This window comes from Ranitomeya imitator, chromosome 5, assembly GCF_032444005.1.
Source record: "Ranitomeya imitator isolate aRanImi1 chromosome 5, aRanImi1.pri, whole genome shotgun sequence".
NCBI lineage: Eukaryota > Metazoa > Chordata > Amphibia > Anura > Dendrobatidae > Ranitomeya > Ranitomeya imitator.
Window position 1 is genome coordinate 529,232,071 of NC_091286.1, and position 24,713 is coordinate 529,256,783.

The 24,713-nt window shown below is 41.3% G+C and overlaps 1 protein-coding gene across 1 annotated transcript in view; it reads right to left on the minus strand.

Annotated features, from left to right (window-relative positions):
* Positions 1 to 24,713, minus strand: part of SLC9A9 (solute carrier family 9 member A9) — a 1,444,260-nt gene that overhangs the window by 1,022,946 nt on the left and 396,601 nt on the right. Inside the window, exon 8 of the mRNA XM_069768082.1 lies at positions 3,393 to 3,498. Coding sequence (XP_069624183.1) covers positions 3,393 to 3,498 — 106 coding nt within the window. The remainder of the gene's footprint in view (positions 1 to 3,392; positions 3,499 to 24,713) is intronic.

Consider the following 24,713-nt stretch of genomic DNA (forward strand, 5'->3'; position numbering starts at 1 on the left):
GGCCTACAAAGTCATGTGAGAGCTTGTTTTTTGCGGGAAGAGGTGATGTATTTATTGGTACCATTTGGGAGACAGAATGAACAATGACCAGCAATTCAGGAGCTTTTTTTTTTTAATACCGTTCGGCATGTGGAAAAATTGGAAAGACAGCTTTATTATTCGGGGCAGCGATACCTCATCTATATATATTATACTTTGGCGCTTTTATGCAATAAACACTATTTTATAGAAAAAATAATTATTTTTGCATCGCTTTATTCTGAGAACTATAACTTTTTTAATTTTCTGGTGATGGAGCTGTATGGCGGCTTGTTTTTTGCGGGACAAGATGACATTTTCAGCGGTACCATTTTTATTTACATCTGTCTTTTTGATCGTGTTTTATTGCACTTTTTGTTCAGCAGTATGATGATAAAGCGTAGCTTCTTGCCTCATTTTTTTTTACGGTGTTGACTGAAGCGGTTAATTAGTGTGAGTTTCATAGACTGGGTCGTTACGGACACGTCAATGCCAAATATGTGTACTTTTATTGTTTTTTTATTTACATAAACAAATGTATTTATTGGGAAAATATTTATTTCATTCTTTTTTCGTTATTTGGGGATTTTTAAAAAATATATATTTTTACACATTATAATATTTTCTTTTTAACTTTATTGCATTGTTCCAGTATGTGACATTACTATACTACATCAGATCGCTGATCTGATACTCTGCACTGCAGAGTATCAGCTCAGCGATCTGACAGGCAGGGAAGGAGGCATGCCAGCGCCTGCTCTCAACATGCGCTCACAAACCACCTCCGTGCAGGACCCGGAAGGACCCCGTGGCCATCTTGGTGCCAGGGGTCTCCATTGAGACCATCAGAACAATGTGATCGCTTCGCGTTGTTCTGAGGGAAGCGCAAAGGGAGCCCCCTCCTTGTGTGATGTTTCTCTATGATGCTACCACTACTGACAGCGGCATCAGAGGGGTTAAATTCTGATGATTGGTGCTAGCACAGACAGCTGACACCTGCATGTGATCGCCGCAGTGCTAAGTCGTGTGATTGCGGCACTGTACTAGCACCTCCTGCAGAGCAGTACTACTACGTCGCACGTCACAAAGGGGTTAAAGTTGATGGACACTGAGCAGGAAAAATGGGCAAGTGTAAAGATATGAGCAACAATGACAAGGTCCAAATTGTACTGGTTATCCAACGCACTTCCAAAACTGCAGGTCTGTGGTGTTCCAGGTTTGCAGTGGTTAGTGCCTAGCAAAAGTGATCCAATGAAGCACAATCATAAGCAACCAAAAGTGTATTGATGCACAAGCAAGGGCCTACCTGTCTGGTTCAGTTCCATAGAAGTACTACTGCTGTAGTAACACAAATCCTAAAAGGGGTAGTACTGGTTAAGATATAATATAAGCTATAAATAAGTCAGAACATAGAGTATATAGAATATATCATGGCTTGTAGTACATTTTGCAGAGAGCCAAGGTGAATCCCTGTTCACTTGTCAAAGTGCATACAATTGACTGCTGTAGCATTTAGACAGTAGAAATAAAATAAAAAGATCTGGTCTGATGAAGCACAATTTCCTCTTAACTTGTATGGAAAAATTTGTGTTTCCCTTTACCAGTGAAAGACATGACTCCAAGATACACTATGGCAATAATAAAATGTGAATGAAGTGGGGATATGCTCTGTATAATGTTCTGCACAATGGTCTTGGCATTAGTATGTCACTTTGACATGCACCAACTCCCAAAACATTGCTGAAAAGTAAACCTCTTCATAACATTGTTTCCTAATGGCAGCAGGATAGCGCACCCAGTCACACTGCAATGCACACTGCCAGGTTGTTCAGCAATGGTTTGAGGAACCTGGCAAAGACCTCAAGGTTTTCACTTCCCCAGATTTGTATCCAATCGAGCATCCGTGGTCTGTGCTGGAAAATCAAGTCCAAGTGACAGACCAGCCATCCAACTTGCAGAACTTAAAGAAGATCTGTACCCAAGTGATAAGTAGCCAGATTTCACATTTATTTTGTTCCCATTATTCTACTGAGTATTCCGTTTTTTGTCTTCGTTATATCCACCTTATGGATCCAGAGATATTGGCCTTTTCATTTAGTACAAATTTTATGATTCATTAAATTATGATTAGGATTCTCGGGGGCCTGTCTATAGACTGCTGTATTACGCATTATTACCATGTGAGAAACATTTGCTTAGTAAACCCTATAAAAATTAGTACTAAATTAAAAGGACCATATCTGTGGAATCGCATGGTGGATTTAAAAAAAAACAACAACAAAACAAAAAGAAAAGTTTCAGGGGAGAAGCAGGATTACAAGAAGAACAATTGGTCACTTTTGACCTGGTGACAGCTCCGCTCTAAAGAAACTGCTACTAGTATTTCGGTATTGCACACCAAAGGACTCTTTTAGAGATCTTGATGGATTAGAACAAACTATTTTGCCTACAAGGCGGACAGATACGGCACATAATATTTGTCAGGTGGCTTTAATGTGATTGCTACACGTCACATTTAGCTAAGGGTGGAGAAGGGCCATAACTTATGACACACATTACATTTTTACACACCTGTACTTGTTGTTGATCTTTTTTTTCTCCATTTTTAAAGCTAAAAATACATGTAAAGGCAACAACAGAAAAATACTTTTAAAACAGATTTTCTGGAATCTGTTCTTGATTTTAGGAAATTACAGTACATATTGTATATCGGTCACATATAACAAGTCTATACAAAGACACATACATAAACGGTCGTACGGCTCAACTTCTGGAGAAATCAGGGAAAGCATTTGTCCATACCAATATCCACTTTTAATAGTGCGGAGACCATTGTGAATTATCAATTTTTCAATGCACCCATTGAAAAGATTGTCCATATATTTTGACAGCAAGAAAAGGTCTAAAGACTTGAACTATTCTTTGTATTAAAAAGAACAGAAACTTTAATTGAAACCCCAAAAAGTTATGTATGAAAACAGCCTAACTATGGTTGAAATGAGCACCAATGCTTTATCCTCCCCCTGGACCACCAGATGAAGAAGGGATCCTTATTAAAGAAGGACAGAAGCTGCTCCATCAATGACTTTTCAATGTTGTCTACCAGGACCTAAAGTGGTAAAGCCCTGACGACTCACCTGACCCTGTAGCAGATCAATGTCCTCACCAGTTACGTGACTGGTGTTTGGGATGTCATTTATTCCATTACCATCAAAAACTATTAGAACAGCAGTGCTGGAGCGGTGGGGGATTCCAGTGCCACAAGCTGCTTTGTTCTTTTATAAGGATCTCTAACAGTTCACTTTGCAAAATGTTCTAAAATAGTGAAAAAGCCCAATAATCCACATAATAAAATGTGTCATTGAGAAACTTACCTGTCAACCCTGCTGCCTCTGCAGATAGGAAGGCACTCCATGACAATAGGAAAAATAGTCCTGTCTCCAACATTGGGAATTCACACAGCTTTGTGAATTTTGTCAAGTGATCAAAATTGCATTAAGGAAAACAAATCTTCAAGTGAGAAATGTCTATTTTAACAAGCCCATAAGGGACTAAAATACCGTACATTAAATACTTAATTGCTATCATTTCTCTTGTAAGATTGTTTATATAGTTAAATACTCATAAATGTCACCATTGCTTCTAATTCTTTTTACAAAACACACCTGAGCGACCGTAAAATATGGTCAACTCAATGAAGCTCACCAAACCAAAGATAAATTAAAATATAACATTTATTAAGAAATATTTAAAAGAGATCCAAAAAAGGCCACATATAAGAACACAAACAAAACCCCAAATCAGAGGGAAACATCCATCTACAGGTCAATACATATGTAATCATGCACAAGAGTAGTCTGTATATATGCTGGAAAGAAAGCATCCGTTTCATGTAAACATAGGCTAAAGCACCTATATATATATAAGCATACCATGCCCATCGGCTCCTAATCCATAATGAGTGCAGAAAACTGTATCTCCATATTGCTTGGACCGGCGGGGATAATAAAGTGTGCCTAAACTACGATGTGCTAAAAGCCCAAGGTGACAAATAAAGACATATGCATCTTACCAGACAAGTGCCCATGTGTTGGATGTTTTCCTCTGGTGCCCCGACGCGTGTTTCGCCCTCTGCTTCTTCCGGGGGCGTGACTATGGGGGTGAGGGAGGTCTATTTAACATGGGTGATAGCCAATGGAAGATGCCGAGAGTGCGGAGGACAAGGAAAGCGGAAATCCAGAGAGGTACATCGGCGCATGCGTCAGCCTTACACCACCGTAAGCAAGGGACACTTCCTGTCCTGCGCCTGGCGGACCGCATGTGGAACGCATGCAGGTCCATAGTAGGCGCAGCCGGAAGTGTACGGGGCGAGGGCCGACAGCGCATGCGCGCCACCTCCGTGGAAAATAAAGGGAAAACCTATATCGTGCTACAAAAGCACATAGCGCTTGCGTGCGAAAAAAAGGGGGAACTACTGTACTATTAGATAAAAACCAATTGTGGCCATAATAAAAGGAAGAAAGTGTATATAACTAGCAATCTGTACTGTGTAAGAACGTAATAATTGCAACGCTAAATCCATAACGTGATGTAGGTGAACTGTTACATAAAAAACAACAAGAAAACGGACAAATATTGAAAAAAATAATAAATACAAAAACTAATATAAACCCCTGAATTATCCTATATATATATATACATATTTGAAAAGCTCCGTACCCCTTTACATAGTGTGATATGCATTAAACATTATATCATGTATACAAAGAACCCCTAAAAGTTTCTAACGCTAAGCATCAAAAAACAAGTACATTAACATACCCTAAGACATAAAGAATTACTCCACTATGCAGAAAGGTATCCTGAACTACTAAAAAGAACCCTACCCCACCATTAAAACACCATATAATAGTGGTACAGAGTACATATATACCACCCCTCAAAACCACAGTAATACAATCTGTTCAAAAAGACGAAGTGGCAAAACGATGTCCTCGACTGCAATTCTTGATTCTTCATCATAGATAGGATAAGCAGTTCCTCCAAATATTCATAATATGCATTAAACGGCAACCCACATAGATGACAAGGCCATGACCCTCTAGAAAAAATAGAAACTAATGGAAAATAACAATAATTAGTACAATAAGACACAACAAATAAAAACAGATTAGAAAAATCATATTAAAAATAATGCCACCACCCCTAAAAGGATACCCATTCCCCCTCAGGGATATACTGGATAATAAAAAACCATCAGAAAACCGCAAAACCTTAGACAAACAATGTCCAATTATAGGAAAGCTGAAAAACCCATAGTTTCATTTAAACCATGAGGACTTAAAGTACCCAATCGGTAAATCCATCTGCATTCAGTTTGGGCCAGACTTAGCCAAGTCTCCTCCCCTAGGTCCTAATTGCACTTGGTCAATAGCCTTAATGACCAGACCCTTGGCGTCACAATTATGATGTACTTTAAAATGTCTGGGAAGGGGTTTGAGTATTGACTCATCTCCACTAGTTTTGGCCTTTTCAATATCTCTGATGTGTTCCCGTGTCCTTACCTTCAATTCTCGTGTAGTCAGTCCAACATATACTTTCCCGCACGGACATTGTGCATGATAGATCACCCCCTGGGAATTACAACTCAGATGTTTCCAGATGTTGAAGGAACGGGACCCATCATGATTGCAGAAAGTCTTGGATTTGACGTGGTTAAGACAACCTTTACAAAGGCCACACGGAAAAAAGCCAGGTACTCCAGATGATGATTTTGTACCAACTTTTTTGGGGTCATAATGGCTCTGCACCAAAATATCCTTTAAGTTAGCAGACCTTTTGGGTACAAAAGATGGCAATTCAGGTAAGATTTTACATAAAACCGGGTCCACTTTCAAAACCTGCCAATGTTTTCGTATAATTTCTTTCAGCTGGTTCCGTTGATTGCTATAGGTAGAAATGAATCTTATTGGATATTGCTGATCCCGTTTCTTAACATTAGACGGACCATATAACAACCTGTCCCGACTGATGCCACTTGCCCTTTGGTATCCTTTCCTAATCATTTTTTTACTGTAACCTCTTTCGGTGAACCTTCTTGTAAGGTCGATGGCCTGTTTCTCAAAGTTGCTCTCATTAGAGCAAATCCTCTTTGCTCTAAGAAACTGGCCAACAGGAATTCCACGAATCGTGGCCGGAGGGTGAGAGGAATCTGCAACCAAAAATGAATTAGTGGCCGTGGCTTTTCTAAACACATCTGTGTTTAGTCGGCCATCAGGATCAACTGTCAGTTTGATGTCCAGAAAGTCAATTTCCTTGCCAGATTTAAACGTTAACCGAATATTTTGGTCATTGTTATTGAGATGAGACATCAGATCCTCCAAATTCTTCCTTGGACCATCCCAAAAGAACAGGACATCATCGATATACCTCATCCAGTTGTGAACATAGTTCATCAACTGGATGTCGTCATTATGGAAAATCTCCCTCTCCCAGGCACCCAAAAATAAATTCGCGTACGAGGGGGCACAAGAGGCCCCCATCGCCGTGCCCTGTAATTGGAGGAAAATATGACTGTTAAAAATAAAAGTATTATGAGTCAGGAGAAATTCCAAAAGTGACAAAATAAGTTCCACCAAAGAACCACGCAAGCGCTATGTGCTTTTGTAGCACGGTATAGGTTTTCCCTTTATTTTCCACGGAGGTGGCGCGCATGCGCTGTCGGCCCTCGCCCCGTACACGTCCGGCTGCGCCTACTATGGACCTGCATGCGTTCCACATGCGGTCCACCAGGCGCAGGACAGGAAGTGTCCCTTGCTTACGGTGGTGTAAGGCTGACGCATGCGCCGATGTACCTCTCTGGACTTCCGCTTTCCTTGTCCTCCGCACTCTCGGCATCTTCCATTGGCTATCACCCATGTTAAATAGACCTCCCTCACCCCCATAGTCACGCCCCCGGAAGAAGCAGAGGGCGAAACGCGCGTCGGGGCGCCAGAGGAAAACATCCAACACACGGGCACTTGTCTGGTAAGATGCATATGTCTTTATTTGTCACCTTGGGCTTTTAGCACATCGTAGTTTAGGCACACTTTATTATCCCCGCCGGTCCAAGCAATATGGAGATACAGTTTTCTGCACTCATTATGGATTAGGAGCCGATGGGTGCTTTAGGTGCTTTAGCCTATGTTTACATGAAACGGATGCTTTCTTTCCAGCATATATACAGACTACTCTTGTGTATGATTACATATGTATTGACCTGTAGATGGATGTTTCCCTCTGATTTGGGGTTTTGTTTGTGTTCTTATATGTGGCCTTTTTTGGATCTCTTTTAAATATTTCTTAATAAATGTTATATTTTAATTTATCTTTGGTTTGGTGAGCTTCATTGAGTTGACCATATTTTACGGTCGCTCAGGTGTGTTTTGTATTGAGAAGTACCAACAACTTTATGTAGTAGGACATTTGTGGTGATTTACATAATTCTTTTTACAGTTGAGTACTTACCTCTATTTACTTGAACACAATACCTTGTCTTTTGGAAAGAAAAAGAGTACATTAAAGGTTGTGCCCAACTTTGCAAATATTTTATTTTATGGCCCAATGCATCCAATGTAAAAATAAAAAAAATAAAATAAAATAAGCAGACATGTCTCTATGATCGCAGAATGCAAACTCTTATTTGTCTGGTCCTACAATTATTCTCCATTCCATTCTGTACAGTGCTTATCACCATTATTGGCACTCCTTCACTTTTTTCACAGACTGTACAATATCTTCAGAAATAAATGGAAATGTACCAAAGTTCTATTGTCAGTATAATTTAATTAGTGGTCCAAAGTAATACAACAATAAAACATTTTTCAACTTACCGTATATACTCGAGTATAAGCTGAGATTTTCAGCCCATTTTTTGGGGCTGAAAGTCCCCCTCTCGGCTTATACTTGAGTCATACCCAGGGGTCGGCAGGGGAGGGGGGAGCGGGGGCTGTCTAATTATACTCACCTGCTCCTCGCGCAGTCCCTGCAGGTTCCTGGCTCCCTGGCGTCCCAGCTTCTTCCTGTACTGAGTGGTCACATGGTATCGCTCATTACAGTAATGAATATGCGGCTCCACATCCCATAGGGGTGGAGCCGCATATTCATTACTGTAATGAGCGATAACGGTGACCGCTCAGTACAGGAAGAAGCTGCAGCGCCGGGGAAGCAGGGACTGCACAGCGCCAGGAGCAGATGAGTATAATGGGGAGGGGAAACACTGTGCGATATTCACCTGCTTCCCGTTCCAGCGCCGCTCGGTCTTCAGCGTCTTCTGCAGTGATGCTTAGTTCAGAGGGCGCAGTGACGTGGTTAGTGTGCGCCCTCTGCCTGAACGTCAGTGCAGAAGATGCTGAAGATGGAGCGGTGCCGTAACGAGGAGCAGGTGAATATTGAAAGCGCCGGTGGCCAGAGCGACGGAGAGGTGAGTATGTGATTTTTTTTTATCGCAGCAACAGCAAATGGAGCAAGTGTTTGTATGGAGCATCTATGGGGCCATAACATTTGTGCAGCACTATATGGGGTGTCTGTATGGGGCCATAACGTTTGTGCAGCACTATATGGGGCAAGTGTCTGTATGGGGCCATAATTAACGTTTGTGGAGCATTACGGTATATGGGGCAAGTGTCTGTATGGAACATCTTATGGGGCCATAATCAAGGTTTGTGAAGCATTATATGGGGCAAATATCTTTATGGAGCATCTTATGGGGCCATAATCAGCATTTGTGCAGCATTATGTTGGGCAAATGTGTCTATGAAGCATCTTATGGGGCCATTATTAACCTTTATGCAGGATTATATGGGGCAAATTTTAATATGGGGCATATTTTAATATGGAGCATCTTATTGGGCCAACATAAACTTTATGGAGCATTATATGGGGCTCCTGATTCAAAAACAATTAACCTACTGATGTCTCAATAAATTTTACTTTTATTGGTGCCTATTTTAACTTTTGACATTTACCGGTAGCTGCTGCATTTCCCACCATAGGCTTATACTCGAGTCATTAAGTTTTCCCAGTTTTTTTGTGGCAAAATTAGGGGGGGTCGGCTTATACTCGAGTATATACGGTACAAGTTGTAATTTCAAAGAATAAAACAGCATGTGCAGCAATAAAGGCACCCCCAATTAATACTTGGTTGCACACCCTTTGGCACTAATGACAGCCTCCAAACATTTCTTGTAGCCATCTATTAGTTTCTTGCATTTCTCAGCTGTTATTTTATCCCTTTGTAGTTTGTTCAAGCTCTTGAATGTTTGCAGGGTTATTTTTCCCAAATGGCAGACAGCAGAAAACTCCATTGAGGCCAGAGAACTAAGGCTGGGTTCACATTAAGTTCTAGCAGTCCGTTAGACAGACTGCATTACACAGCGGCATAACGCGGTGTAACACAGTTCGTTAACGCTGCCCTATTTCGGGCAAATCGCTAGCACATGCCCAAAATGGGCGTGCGCTAGCGATGTGCCATCATTGAGCGACGGACCCTGGGATACGGCCTGCAGGGTTTCCGGGTCCGTCACCGCCAGCTCAGATAGAGCATCTGCTAGCTCTATTTGCGCTAGTGCAATGGCATGTCGGCACTTGCGTTAAAGCAGCACGTTTAACGCATGTGGTGAACAGGCTGCATTAACGCAATGTGAACCTAGCCTAACCAATGCCGCTTGCAAGATCCTTCTACCTAGGATGGTGTCCGCCAAAACGTAGGTATGGATCCTGTAAAATTTGGCGAACATGTGGATGGAGTACCAGGTTGCCACTCTGCAGAAATGAAGGGCGGAGGCCCTATGGTGTACCGCCAGGTGGCACACACTGCCCGGGTAGAGTGTGCCTTAAATCCAGGAGAAGATGATCTGTTCTTGACTAGGTATGCCTCCAAATTAACATCCAGATCAAGCGAGCAATTGTTGCCCTGGAGGCCAGAAGACCTCTACGCGCACCCTCAGGAATGACAAAGAAAGAATCAGTCTTCCGATAGAGGGGACAGCCGTAGCCAGATAGATATGCATCACCCTGGTCAGGTCTAACTTGATCAGAGAAAGCTAGGAAGGATGAGTCAGAGCCATACGTAAAAGAAGGGAGGATAATATCCTCATGTAGGTGAAAAGCAAACACAAAGCTGGTAAGGAAAGAAGGTATAGGTCGCAAAGCCATTGGTTTAGAACCAGAAAAAGGGATTCGGCAGGAAAGAGCCAACTCCAAGACGTGCCAAATGGGGGTGATAGCCACAAGAAACAATACCCTCCAAGACAGAGAGCCTTCTCGAAGTGGTTCAAAGTGCGAACTTATAAAGACCTCCATGACTAATTGAGGTTCCAGGGGTCCACGGGAGTCCGATACAAGGGCACAGCGGGCGTCACCAAGAATTCTGGTGACAGATTGGCCCATGGGAAAGAAGATCCAGTCTGACTGGGAGCCTCCAGGGAGCGTTCGTGAGAAAACTGATGATTTTTGTGAAATAAAACCTCCTGGGCCAATACAGTGCTAATAGAGAGACGGGCACCCGTTGAGACAGGAATTTGAGAACAATGGACAGGCCTTCCTGTGCCTAATAAAAGGACGGAGCCACAATGAGAATGTTGTCAAGTTACAGGAAGAGCACTGGACCTCTGATCCGCAGATTGGGCAGAACCACTGCCACGATCTTTGTGAAGACACTGGGAGCGGTTGTAATCTCGAAAGGGAAGGCGACAATCTAAAATGGTTCTGCCCATCGCAAAACATAGGAGTCTCTGATGCCCTGAGGAAATAACGACATGGATAAAAGCTTCAATGAAAAGTGACTCCTGTGGTTCCAAGGAAGCACTGAACGAAGAGACTCCATCCTGAAATGACACAGATGGACTCCTTTTGTTCAGAAATCTTAGATACAGGATGGGTCATGTGGAGGAAAATCTGCCAGGACTGGTCCTGGGATATTTACTCTGCATGTTACGTGAACACTAAGAGGAGGAGGAGTAAAAGGAAACCTTTTTCCTAACCTGGCGAGCATGTGGCTTCTCTTGGTAGAAAAACTCCTCCGTCGAAGGCAAAACGGTGAGGGAGCCGAAAGTACTGAAACTCGCATGTCAAAGGAGAATGGCAAGGCTTGACCTGAGGAAGGAGAGAGCTCATCCCTTCAGTGGCCTCCTTAATAATTTGGTCTAGATTGGAGCCAAACAGACGGGAACTCTGGAAAGACAAGTCGGTAAGGGACTTCTTTGAGGATAAGTCCGCCTGCAACACCTTAAGCCAAATGGTCCTTCGGATGGCCATTATATTGCTGGACATCCAACCAGTACATGCAGCAGGTTCCAGGGAGGCGGATACCATGTACTTCCTTGCATGAGCAATTTGGTCCGCGAGGTCGGCCAACTCCTCCAGTCGGGCTCCAAAAAGAATGCCCTGACGGAGCTGCTTAGCAGAGGCTATAGATTATGCCACTCAGGTGGAGGCAAAGGCAGGGCACAATGTAGAAGTGGCCGCTTCAAAGACTGACATTGGAAAGGACTCTATGTGCCTGTTATGTGTGTCCTTGAGGGATGCACCATCCGTAAGAGGAATGACAGTGTTGGTGGACAGTATGAAAACCAGAGGGTCCAGAGTCGGAGAAGCAGTCCAGTTCACAGGGCGCTCAGGGAAGAAGGGATATAGGATGCCGAGGCGCTTCCCTCTTTGGAAGCGGTTGGTTGAGTTGTCCCATCCCCTAGAAAGTACCTCTTCAAATTTACTATGAGGGGAGCTGGTCTCGACCGTCTAAACGAAACCACCTGTTTGGCGGGTTCTGGAGCGGTATTCTTAACCCCTTAACTCCTGGAGCTTTTTTTGGTTTTGCATTTTCGTTTTTCACTCCCGTCCTTTCTAGAGCCATAACCTTTTTATTTTTCCATCAATATGGCCATGTGAGGGCTTATTTTTTGCAGGACGAGTACTTTTGAACGACACTATTGGTTTTACCATTTCATTTACTAGAAAACGGGAAAAAAATTCCGAGTGCAGTGAAACTGCAAAAAAAAAAATGCAATCCCACACTTGTTTTTTGTTTGGCTTTTTTGCTAGGTTCACTAAATGCTAAAACTGACCTGCAATTATGATTCTCCAGGTCATTATGAGTTCATAGACACCAAAAATGTCTATGTTCTTTTTTATCTAAGTGGTGAAAAAAAAATTCCAAACTTTGCTAAAAAAAATTGTGCAATTCTCCAATACCTGTAGCGTCTCCACATTTTGCGATCTGGGGTTGGGTGAGGGATTATTTTTTGCGTGCCGAGCTGACATTTTTTATACCAATTTGGTGCAGATACGTTCTTTTGTTCGCCCGTTATTGCATTTCAATGCAATGTCGCGGCAACCAAAAAACGTAATTCTGGAGTTTTTACTTCTTTATTCTCTACGCCGTTTAGCGATCAGGTTTATCCTTTTTTTGTTGATAGATCGGTTGATTCTGAACGCGATACCAAATATGTGTAGGTTAGATTTTTTTTTATTGATCTATTTTGAATGGGGCAAATAGGGGGTGATTTAAACTATTATTATTTTTTTTCATATTTTTAAAAACATTTTTTTTTTAATGTTTGCATGCTTTAATAGAATCCATGGGAGGCAAGAAACTGCCACAACTTGACTCTTGATGCTCATATCGCAGATATGTAGCAGAATTACTGCATTGCTATGCGAGCCGACTAGGTGGCGCTCATAGCAATCAGGCATCAACAACCATAGAGGTGTCAAGGAGACCTCTGGTTGATATGCTGGTGGGGCAGTAGGGGACTCCTGGGTAGCAGGTGCAGGGGGACTGCTGCAGTCTTGATGAAGGGGAGAGGACTGACCTGAAGGGAGTTTGCATTTGCTTGAAGAGCAAACAAAGTGCCTGACAAGAACAGAAGAAGAGGAAGGAGGGCGAGAGCGCTCTACCTTAGGATTAGGCATGGTAAGTAGCACACCCACTAACGAATGCAAAAGGTTAGGGTACAGAAAAGAATATGCTGAGGACAGTGTCAGTCTGCAGAGCAGAGCTACTCACAGTAATATGCGGGTCCTGAAGACTGCTTTCAAGCTGTAGAGGGGCACCAGAAGCAAGCATGACAAGATTCCTGCAGAGAGAAGCCACCATCCGGGTCCAGGTGCTGGCAAATGGCAACCATAGGGAGGAAGAGAAGAGCTCGTAGAGAGGAAAAGCACGTGCACATTGAGCGGCTCTAAGAAGGGAGGAGGGGGCGAGATAAAAAAGCCCGCTCGTTTGAGGTCTGAATGAGGTGGAGCTAACCACCAAGGTGCAGAGTTAACCGCAGGAGACAGGGAGAGGAGGTGTGCCAGAGATGGGCAGGAGAAATCCCCCCCGAAGAAGACAGGAGAAGGGGCGAAGCTAACCGCTGGGATCTAGGCCACGCTGAAGCAAGGGCCTAGAGTAGAAAAGATGGCCAACGAGACAGTGGAGGGGGAGCGGAGGTCCAGAGATTACCCAAAGGTAACATTATGCCACCAAACTAGCTGGAGATGTCCGACCAGTATTGTGGGATGTCCATGCCTCCTGAAACCGACAGGCTCTGGTGGGCGAGTGGGTAAGAGACGGGAGATAGGACCAAAATTTGGATCACCTAAACATTCTTCATGTGTTAGGAGTTGGGGTCCTGCCAGCTAGACATATGAGGCTACGGGGTGGCAGTACACCCCGTATTCAGTCTCTATGTGGGAGTACAGTGTGACTGTTCACACTGTATCCCTCCAGAGGTAAAGGAGAAGATCCATCTAAAAAATAAAAAAGGGAGACGTTACAGGAAAACGCTGAAAACTGAGGTAGATATGGGTCTAGTAAAAGACCCATGTCCACCTCCCACTGACACTAAGCTAAAACTGATTAACCTAGTGCCGGTCGCTGGGGTGTACACTGCGGAGGAGCTAACTTTTTATGCATAGTGTCAACCTTCTAGTGGCAGCAGCATACAATCATGATTTCCTGTATCCCACAATGAAGCAATAGAGAAAAAAAAATTCAAAAAACAATTGTGGAATTGCACTTTTTTTGCAATTTCACTGCACTTTTTTTTGCCATTTTGCAGTACACTATATGGTAAACTCAATGTTGTCTTTCAAAAGTACAACTCGTCCCGCAAAAAACAAACATTTATATGGCTACATTGACACAAAAGTAAAAAAAAAAAACTTATGGTTTTGGGATGAAGGGGAGGAAAAAATTAAAGCACAAAAATGGAAAATCGCAAGGTCATGAAGGGGTTAGAATAAGAACAGGTGCTGAAAAAAATGGTTTAATTTGCCTTTAATTAAAATGTGTTTTTCAAGACTTTTGTACTCTGTATAAACCAACCTCTTGCTGCAAAAATTATCATAAGGGTTACAAAGCAATGTCTCACTTTTTGTGGCGAGATAAGAGATCTTTTAACTACAGAAGATAATGATGAGAGAAAAAGGTGCCAAAGTGCCTAATCTTAGAGAGTATAATCTAGCTTGTATGAGGCATAGACTGGCTGAGAAAATCCAGTCAATATTTCAATTCTGTCTTAAAGTCCATCTTCTGTCATACATGGAAACAAGGTTTTATTTCACATGCTTCTTATCACAGCTGCCATGACACTCTAAGAAGTCTCTTATATGCAGAAGCACGGTTATGACATGGAAGGCAATTCATAAAATATGTGGCTTATCCCTTCATATCTCAAAATGACTGGGTCTTTGGGCTCATCCAGTTTTTCCACAAGGCAAGGAGAAGAGACCTTTCAGTAATTGGGGTGAGAAAGATCTTAAGTGTAAGTGATGTACTGTATAACGCAAATCCATGATGGTTGACCTGCAATGATCTCATAGCCAAGTTTACATTATCCCCACTTTAGTACATTCTGTATAGTTTTATGTTATGTTAGACAGTTTTATTCTAATGGTAGGAATTGTGTTTGAAAGTCTACGATATACAGGAAGATGAGAGGTTGTTTGATTCCATCTTGTCTAAAAATGGATTTTGAAGCCTGAACAAAACGGGTAATGAGAATGGGGGGAGAAAAGTTATTGAAGGGTTGGTATGTGGTTCGAAAGTCAATCTTAAATGAAACCTGAAAAACAGAGATGAATGGAACTTTTTAAATTCAAATTTGCCACCTTTTCTGAATTTTATCCCAAAATTTGATTTGCAATGAATAAAATTTGTGTGAATCTCAACACTGGAAAGCTTGTTGTTGCTCAGAAAATACAAGTGGAATAAAGAAGAAATAGAACCCTGCTGAGCATAAGAGCTTGCACTACAACAGGAGTCAGAAAGGAGGAGAACACTGCTGGCCATAAGAGGAGAGAGGAGACCATTGAGCAGACTGGCCATAAGAGCTGACGCTCTACAGGAGAGAGAGGGACAGAGAGAGAGACACAGAGAGAGAGGACTCCAATGACCATAACAGCTTATATTCTGCAGGAGAAAGAGAGGACCCCACTGGCCATAAGAGCTTACACTCTACAGGAGAGAGAGACAGAGAGAGAGAGGACTTCACTGACCATAAGAGCTTACACTCTACAGGAGAGAGGAGACCATTGAGCAGACTGGCCATAAGAGCTTACACTCTACAGGAGAGAGAGAGGGACAGAGAGAGATACAGAGAGAGAGAGAGAGAGAACTCCACTGACCATAAGAGCTTATATTCTGCAGGAGAAAAAGAGGACCCCACTGGCCATAAGGGCTTACACTTTTTTTTTTTTTTCAGCAGAGTGAAAATGGTGTCAGACAAGTTTTTTTCTCTAAAAACTGTGAATCGAATGTCAAAATTTTTGAATTTGCAAATGTTTCTAGGAAATTAGACTCAAACTTGATCCTGTGCAGATCGATCTGCTCATCTCTACTAGTGAGATAAACAGTACCGTACATTGCACAGGGCCATTGATGGCTGCAGTCTACCACCGAGCTACCTCCAGCCTGACAGAATTACACACTGTGTCAAATATAAAACTTATATGACTTATATATACTGCATGGTCTGCAGTACTGTAGGGTGGTCCAAACCTTTTGGACTCACCTGCAATTAATCCTAGAGAAAAAATGGCATTTGTGCCCGATGGTAACTGTTTTTTTTATTATTTTTCATTATTGAGAAGGAGATAGTGAAATGACAACTCTCATTAGGCATCTTATACGTTCCATACTTATAATGACTAAACAATGATTTTGGAGAGAACGTAGAAACACCAACCAAGCACATGATTCTAGAGCAATTAAACTTTCTACTAATGTAGAACAGATACTAGCAGAGCACAATAAAGACAAAGTTACTAAATCATTTTTTTTCCAAAATGGAAGATGTTTATTGTGACATATTGCAATGATTCGGAGATAAAACAAGTGGTGCAAGCTTTCAAGCTCACAAGAATGGCCCATCCTGGAAGAGTTAAAAGGTAATCTGGGAAGGTTGAAAATATAACAAATATTGAATGTATTGTGCTCTGCTATATATAATTATTCGTTATATAACATAGATCCAGCTATATCTGTTGGAGTGAAAATGCTGCAGTGTTGATCCTAGAGCTGCAAATAGGATTAATCTGATTGTTTTTTTCTTAATTAGCCAACTAATACGGAAATTAATTACATTGAAAATAACATGGAAATGTTTCCTTAAGAATCCAGATTTAAAAAAAACAAAAAAAAAACAAGAAATGTATATAGTCAGTTGGAAAATTATAATCATGTTTTGTTTTTTCTTATTATTTTTTTCTGGAAAATAAAATACAACAAAGTGTCCTAAAAAAAGCCAGATGCACTGTTTTCCCTTAGACACAGATATGATATTGAAAAACTAATAAGAGTATAAAAAAATAGACATAGTAATGTTGTATCCATAACAACCAATACATTTTCTAGCTATTTAAACTGAACCAGGATAGAAAAACCGAACAAATATTGCCAGAATAACAGATTTTTGTTAGTTCATTTCATCTCCCAGAAACAGAAATAAAAGTCATTAAAAGACAAGAGTCCGAAAACAAACCCTCACCTCTGTTGAAAAAAAGAAAATAAAATTATTACGAGGCCTAGAATGCAGTGACACAAAAACAAATTATTTTGCTAAAAAAGCTGTTTAATTACGCAAGAGTAGTCAACCATAACAAAAGCTATAAATATTTGGCATCACTATAATGATAACACCAACAACATACATTTATACTACACAATGAACTCTGAAAAAATGGAAAATTGTTGAATGGAATCAATTAAAAAATAAGTATTTCCCACCTAAAAAGAATGGAGCGGTGTGTAATTTTTATCATAGGTACACTACAACTGTGAGAGATAGAATCTAAAACAAATCCAGAAAATCACATTGTATGATTTTTACATAAAAAATTTGCATTTTATTGTATTAAATTTGTATTTGATACAATAGAAAAACAGAACTTAATATTTTGTACAGAAACCTTTGTTTGCAATTACAGAGATCAGATGTTTCCTGTAGTTTCTGACTAAGTTTGCACACATGGCAGCAGGGATTTTGGCCCACTCCTCCATAGAAATCTCCAGATTTTTCAAGTTTTGGGGCTGTGGGTCGCTGGGCAACATTGAGTTTCAGCCCCATCCAAAGATATTCTTTTAGAACCAGGTCTGGAGACTGACTAGGCCACCCGAAGACCTTGAAATGCTTCTTACAGAGGCACACCTTAGTTTCTTTGGCTGTGTGTTTTGGGTCACATTTCAGTGTTCTGAGGGAAGGAGAATGTTGGACACAATCTCGTGATACATAACCCCATTCATCCTCCCTTCAATAAGGTCTAGTTGCACTGTACCGTTGGCAGAAAAGCACCCCCAAAGTATGATGTGTCCCCCTCCATGCTTCACGATTGTGATGGTGTTCTTGGGGTTGTACTCACCCTTCTTCCTCATATCACTGCGCGTGGAGTTGATACCAAAAAGTTCTATTTTGGTTTCATCTGAACACATGACCTCCCATGTCTCCTCTGCATCATCCAGATGGTCATTGGCGAACTTCAAATGGGCCTTGACACGTGCAGGCGTGACCAGGGGGACCTAAAGTGCCCAGCAGGATTTTAATCCATGACGGTGTAGTGTGTTACTAACGGTAATGCTTGAGACTGTGGTCCCATCTCTCTTCAGGTAATTGATCATATCATCCAGTGTAGTTCTGACTGATTCCTGACCTTTCTCAGAATCATTCTTACCCCAGGAGGCAGATGTTGCATGGAGCCCCAGACAGAGGAAGATTGAGAGTCATCTTGTGTTTCTACCATTTTCTAATAATTGTGCCAACAGTTATGGCCTTCTCACCAAGCTGCTTGCCTATTGTCCTGTAGCCCATTCCCAGCCCTGTCAAGATCTATAATTTTGTCCCTGGTTTTTTTAGACAGCTCTTTGGCTTTGGCCAAGGTGGAGAGTTTTGAGTCTGTTGGAGTGTGATTGATTGAGTGTGTGGACAGGTGTCTTTTATACAGGTAACAATTTTAAACAGGTGCAATTAATACAGGTAATGAGTGCAGCGTAGGAGGGCTTTTTAAAGAAAAACTAACATGTCTGTGAGCCAGAATTCTTGCTGGTTGGTAGGTGATCAAGTACTTATTTCATGCAATAAAATGCAAATTAATTATGTAAAAATCATACAATGTGAACAATAACATTGACTGAAAATAATTTGCAAGCAATTAGAGTCTAGCAGCATTAGCTGAAAAATCTATGGAAGCGGCAAGAGATCACTTGTGACTTTAGTATAGATTTATTAAAGTGGATTTTCTATTTTAAGAAAAAAGTGAGTCCAAAAGCGTTTACACAATTAACAGAGCAGGTACCCTCTCTGCCCTTATTCTGGGTCTCAGTATTTTGGGTGAATGGGTGATGTCATGTCGTCAGCTGGCATAACTGCTGCAAACAATCACGGTCTATCTCAGGCAACCCGCTGAGCTCAGTGACTGGCTGCAGCTCAAAATACTGCGATTGTAGCAGAGTGGAAGAGTTATGTATTCAAAAATATTTGGGGTAGACATTTCTTAAAGTGGAAAACCCAATAACTAAAGAAACATTGACTTTAATAGAATCTGTAAACACAAAATAATAATAAAAAAAAAAGGTTGTTAGGGTGTTTGTACCCCTTAAAGAAAATAGCCATATATGCTTCATGTCCGCAACATATAAAAATGAAGTTAAAAACTGATAAATGGAGGGTTTGATATTGAAGTGGAACTTAGCATCAGCTACAAATTTTAGCAGTGCTGTGAGAAATGATATTCCTTGCTATAAAATATACATACCTAACACGATTATAACAGTACATATAAAATCAATTAACATCGCGTTTAACATTACTTTACAAATGACCTTCTAATTTTGCTGACAACGTAGTTTGTAATGATGGTGACCTTATTCCCTCAGCCATGAATATGACAGCTATAAATGATACCAAGAAAATTCACCGTGTAGCGAGATCATCTGTAGCACAAAAAATGATGATGGCCCCAAATCATTACTCTTTTTGCTACCAACTTTCTGGATTAAACGTTTGGATTTTTAGGCATTTTTGAGCTAGTTTTTTCAGTCCTCATCATTTTGTAGCTTTGCTAGACAATGACAATGACAATGTGGTTTTCCATATTCAGAAGTTTTTTGCTAATTTTTTTTTTTTATTTTATGAAATGTCACAACATTTTTGTGCTGTGGTTCTCCAGTATCCTAGTGGAGGTCAAAATCTAATGTCTAAATTTTTGGCGCAGTAGAAGACTAACATGTAATATTTCAAAGGCTATAAGATTGTGCAACATTTTACTCTAAAAGGGAGCAAAAAAAGCAATAAAGTAAACTGTAGCAACTTCTAAGAGAACTTGTTAGCATTATGTTCTACCCCAAGTGAAAGGCATTGAAGCAAAATTGCTGTAAGGATAGGTTCATAAGAGCGTATAAAAAAAATCACCAGAGTTTCATCCAGAAAAGTGGAACCATTTTGTTGTCACTTGACAATCGTATGCAATCCATTTTTTTACTGGACCATTTATAGTTTCATATGTTACCAAATTGCAATGAATCCGTAAATATCAAAAACTATACTGTGGCAACCGATTGTTTTGTACCCATAGACTTGAATGGCCGAGTCTCATCTGATTTAAAAAATTCATTCATCTGCACTGCACCATTGAGTATCATTGGGCTGAGTACAATCTGTTTTTTTTTTTTTCGGTTAGAAGTTGGACCAAACTTATGGTGGTGTGAACGTACCCTAAAGGGGAATGAAGTCATACCTTTATTGTGGAAACGGAAATTCCCAAGTTCTTGTGCAGGTGCCGTCATTCGTTGTGGCAGTGGATACACAGATCGATACTTTGGTTTTGTAACACCATCAGGACCCTACTCTGCATGTGCCACCCTAAGGAATTATGATGGTGGCATGAGGTCTCAGGCACGTGAGGCAGGTTACTCAGTCAAAAGTGACCTGTCAATCAATGATTGGAGGCTTGCAGTAGACAGAGAGGAAGAGAGGCAGGTAAGCTATAAGTACAGTGTCAGCCATGCTACACTTGTGTTTCATTGGTCAAAAAAGTATGCAAGGCATGAAAATGCTTTCCTACAACAAATGTATGAATTTATCTTCTAAAAGTGGTTGTCCACTTCTTGAACAACCTATTTTAATTTCTCATGTCTGGCCTAGTTAAACTAAGAACACTTATACTCACCCTGGTGTCGGCGCCATTTCAGTGGTGTTCCCAGGGTAAATTAGCAACCTCACATGAGCCCTATGCTCAATCAGTGCTGGCATCACTGTCTTCAACTTCGGACATCAAACAAAGTGCCGCAGCCCTGACTTCCTGTTGATGTTCAATATGTACGAAAGTGGGGACAGTGACGCCAGCACTGTTTGGGCATGGGGTTCACGCGATATAACAGCCTCACGTGAGCCCCAGGAATGTGAGTGCCAACACCACTGGAACAATGCCGGCATCGGGGAGGGTCAGTGTAAGTGTTTTGATTTTAATGGGGCCAAACATGAGAAATGAGAAGGGGTTGTCCTACTAATGGCCAAAACCTTTAATGACGAGTTGTGTTATGATACGGTGGTCCAGGAGCAACATGGAACGAGCTCTGAAGGATGTGGTAACTGTACTGACCGCAGTCCCTAAGCTCAACACAACACTACAAGTAGCCGTGGGATGCTCCTAACTCTCCCTAGGCACCTCGTCACAGCCTAAAATCTAACTACCCCTAAAGATAGAAGCAGGAGAGCTATCTTGCCTCAGAGAAAATCCCCAAGGGATAGATTAGCCCCCCACAAATAATGACTGTGAGTGGAGAGGGAAAAGACATACACAGAATGAAACCAGGATGAGCACAGGAGGCCAGTCTAGCTAAATAGATAGGACAGGATGGAATACTGTGCGGGCAGTATAAAACACTACAAAAAATCCATGCAGAGTTTACAAAAAATCTCCACACCTGACTAAAGGTGTGGAGGGTAAATCTGCTTCCCAGAGCTTCCAGCAAGACATAATTAATTCATACTGATAAGCTGGACAAACATAGAAAGCACAGAACGGATAAGTCCACAATCTATGGACAGAAAAGAGCAAGCAAAAACTTAGCTTTGCTGAACTGGTCAGGATAACAGGGAAATCCAAAGAGATGTGAATCCAACCAGGAACCATTCACAAGTGGCACTGGCTGAAGGAAAGAGCCAGGCCTAAATAGCCGAGCAGAAGAGACAATCAGTGGAGGCAGCTGCTGACAGCCAACTCCAAGGAGCAGCCATACCACTCGAAACCACAAGAGGGAGCCCAAGAGCAGAACTCACAAAAGTGTCACTTACAACCACCGGAGGGAGCCCAAGAGCGGAATTCACAACAGTGTTGGCTTAAATGCCATTAGTTTGGGGTAGAAAAAAACTGCTGACAGGTTTAATTTCCAACAGACATTGTATTTCATTTAGAAGAATTTGCCACCACTGAAAATAGAAAGACAAGTTAGAAAAAGTATTACAAAAATTCAAATGTTGAATCGGGGTCTATGGTTTTTGCTGAAACAGTTCAACTGTTCTCTCAATGCCTTGTTTTTCGTCTTTAACCTCAAGCCATTTTTTTTCCTATAAAAGATCTTGTGGCAGATTGTGAACACATAAGTGCTTTTTACCATATATATTTTTGCCCAAAGCTTATTATGAAGTATCGCCCTGCTGCTACATTTTGTACTGATGGCTCAGTCTAACTATCTGTACTACAAACAACCCATTTGTGTTCATACAATTTGAGATCATGTCTTCCATTAACCATAATACCGTATATAAAATCTATATAAAATCTATGGAAGAGACACTTTGCTGAGTAAGGTGTCTTTATGCACAACTACAAAAAAAAAAACAATGAAGAAAAAAGCAAGAGTAGATGCAAAGAATAAGAACTCCATCTAATGAAATAACGTTAACCCTTTCATGACCTTGCAATTTTCCATTTTTGTTTTATTGCTCCTCTCCTTCCCAGAGCAATAACATTTTTATTATTAAGTCAATATGGCCATGTGAGGGCTTGTTTTGTACTTTTGAACGACCCCATTAATTTTAAAGTGCAATTCCAATTTTTTTATTTTATCTACCATCTTCACGAAATGCTAAAACTGACTTGGCAATATGATTGTCTAGGTCAGTATAAGTATTATTGAAATCCACCGCACTCCCTGTGTGGAATATCTTAGAAACAAAAGGATTTTTTGAAACTTGCTAATTTATTCAAGTGAAAAACAGAAATCAATCAAATGTGACAGATCAAATAGTAGGTACAAGCGACTCAATCTGATGTGACGTTTCGACACTCCCGGGTCTTAGGGTACCGTCACACACTGCCATTTCGATCGCTACGACGGTACGATTCGTGACGTTCCAGCGATATCGTTACGATATCGCTGTGTCTGACACGCAGCAGCGATCAGGGATCCTGCTGAGAATCGTACGTCGTAGCAGATCGTTTGGAACTTTGTTTCAAACATCGGGTTACTAAGCGCAGGGCCGCGCTTAGTAACCCGATGTTTACCCTGGTTACAAGCGTAAAACTAAAAAACAAACAAACAGCACATACTTACATTCTGGTGTCCGTCAGGTCCCTTGCCGTCTGCTTCCCGCACTGTGACTGCCGGCCGTAAAGTGAAAGCAGAGCACAGCGGCTGTGCTTTCACTTTCACTTTACGGCCGGCAGTCAGTGAGTGCGGGAAGCAGACGGCAAGGGACCTGACGGACACCAGAATGTAAGTATGTGCTGTTTGTTTTTTTTTAGTTTTACGCTTGTAACCAGGGTAAACATCGGGTTACTAAGCGCGGTCCTGCGCTTAGTAACTCGATGTTTACCCTGGTTACCCGGGGACCTCGGCATCGTTGGTCGCTGGAGAGCTGTCTGTGTGACAGCTCTCCAGCGACCACACTACGATTTACCTACGATCACGGCCAGGTCGTATCGCTGGTCGTGATCGTAGGTAAATCGTATAGTGTGACGGTACCCTTACTCTAAAGTCGCACTTAATCCAGGATTTATGAGTGGCTCTTATGGTAAAGAGGATGTTGTCCCTGTAGTGTCAGGGGGCAGGTACAGTCCCTTTGATACCAAGTATGGCCTAATAGTTGATTTTTCTCTTAGTGTGACCTTGTTCAGGAATAGCAGTGGTGCATCAGCGTCTTGCTGCTGTTTGCATATGCGATTTATATAGAGAGTTGGAATGTCACTGGAGACAACCTTTTTTGCAGGTGCCAGCGTATCAGCCTTAAATTGCTGGTAAGTTGTATGTGGTTTAATGGATTTGCCAGTTCTGGATAAAGCCTTGTAGAGGGGTAACAGCGGCGCATCTGCGTCTTGCTGGTGGACATGTAGGCTTAATACCCTTAGTGGATGGGGAATAGCACTCCTGCGTCCTGAGGGAAGTGCGACTTTAGAGTAAGACCCGGGAGGGTCGAAACGTCACATCAGATTGAGTCGCTTGTACCTACGATTTGATCTGTCACATTTGATTGATTTCTGTTTTTCACTTGAATAAATTAGCAAGTTTCAAAAAATCCTTTTGTTTCTAAGATATTCCACACAGGGAGTGCGGTGGATTTCAATAATACTGATACTATACCTACGGTCTGTCTCACCAGCACCCCGATCTAAATTTAGAGTGCAGGCCAAATTATATATATTTAGGTCAGTATAAGTACGCAGACACCAAACCAAGCAATATATTGCTTCATTTTTATTTAAGTGGTAAAAACAAAATCCAAACTTTGTAAGAAAAAAAAAATTGTGCTATTTTCCGAGACCTGCAGTGTCTTCATTTTTCATGATATTTGGCTGGGTGAGGGTTTAATTTTTTGTGTGCTAAGCTGACGTTTTTACTGATACCAATCTGGGGTAGATACGATGTCTCCTTTTATTGATTTTTTTGCGAGTTTCAAATTTTTTTATGGTTGCACAGTTTACCGATCAGATTCATTTACCGTACTTTATGTATATTCTGATAGATCGGGTGTTTCTGAATCCAGTGATACCAAAATTAGCGTATTTTTTTAAAGTTTTATTTTGAGTGGGGCAAAAGGGGGGTGATGTGAACTTTTATATATTTTTTTACATTTTTTTTTAAACTTTTTACTTACTTCAATAGTCTCCGTAGCACAACTGAAGCTGTGATCATTTGATTGCTTGTGCTACACATAGCAGGGCTTCAGCCATGCTATGTGTAG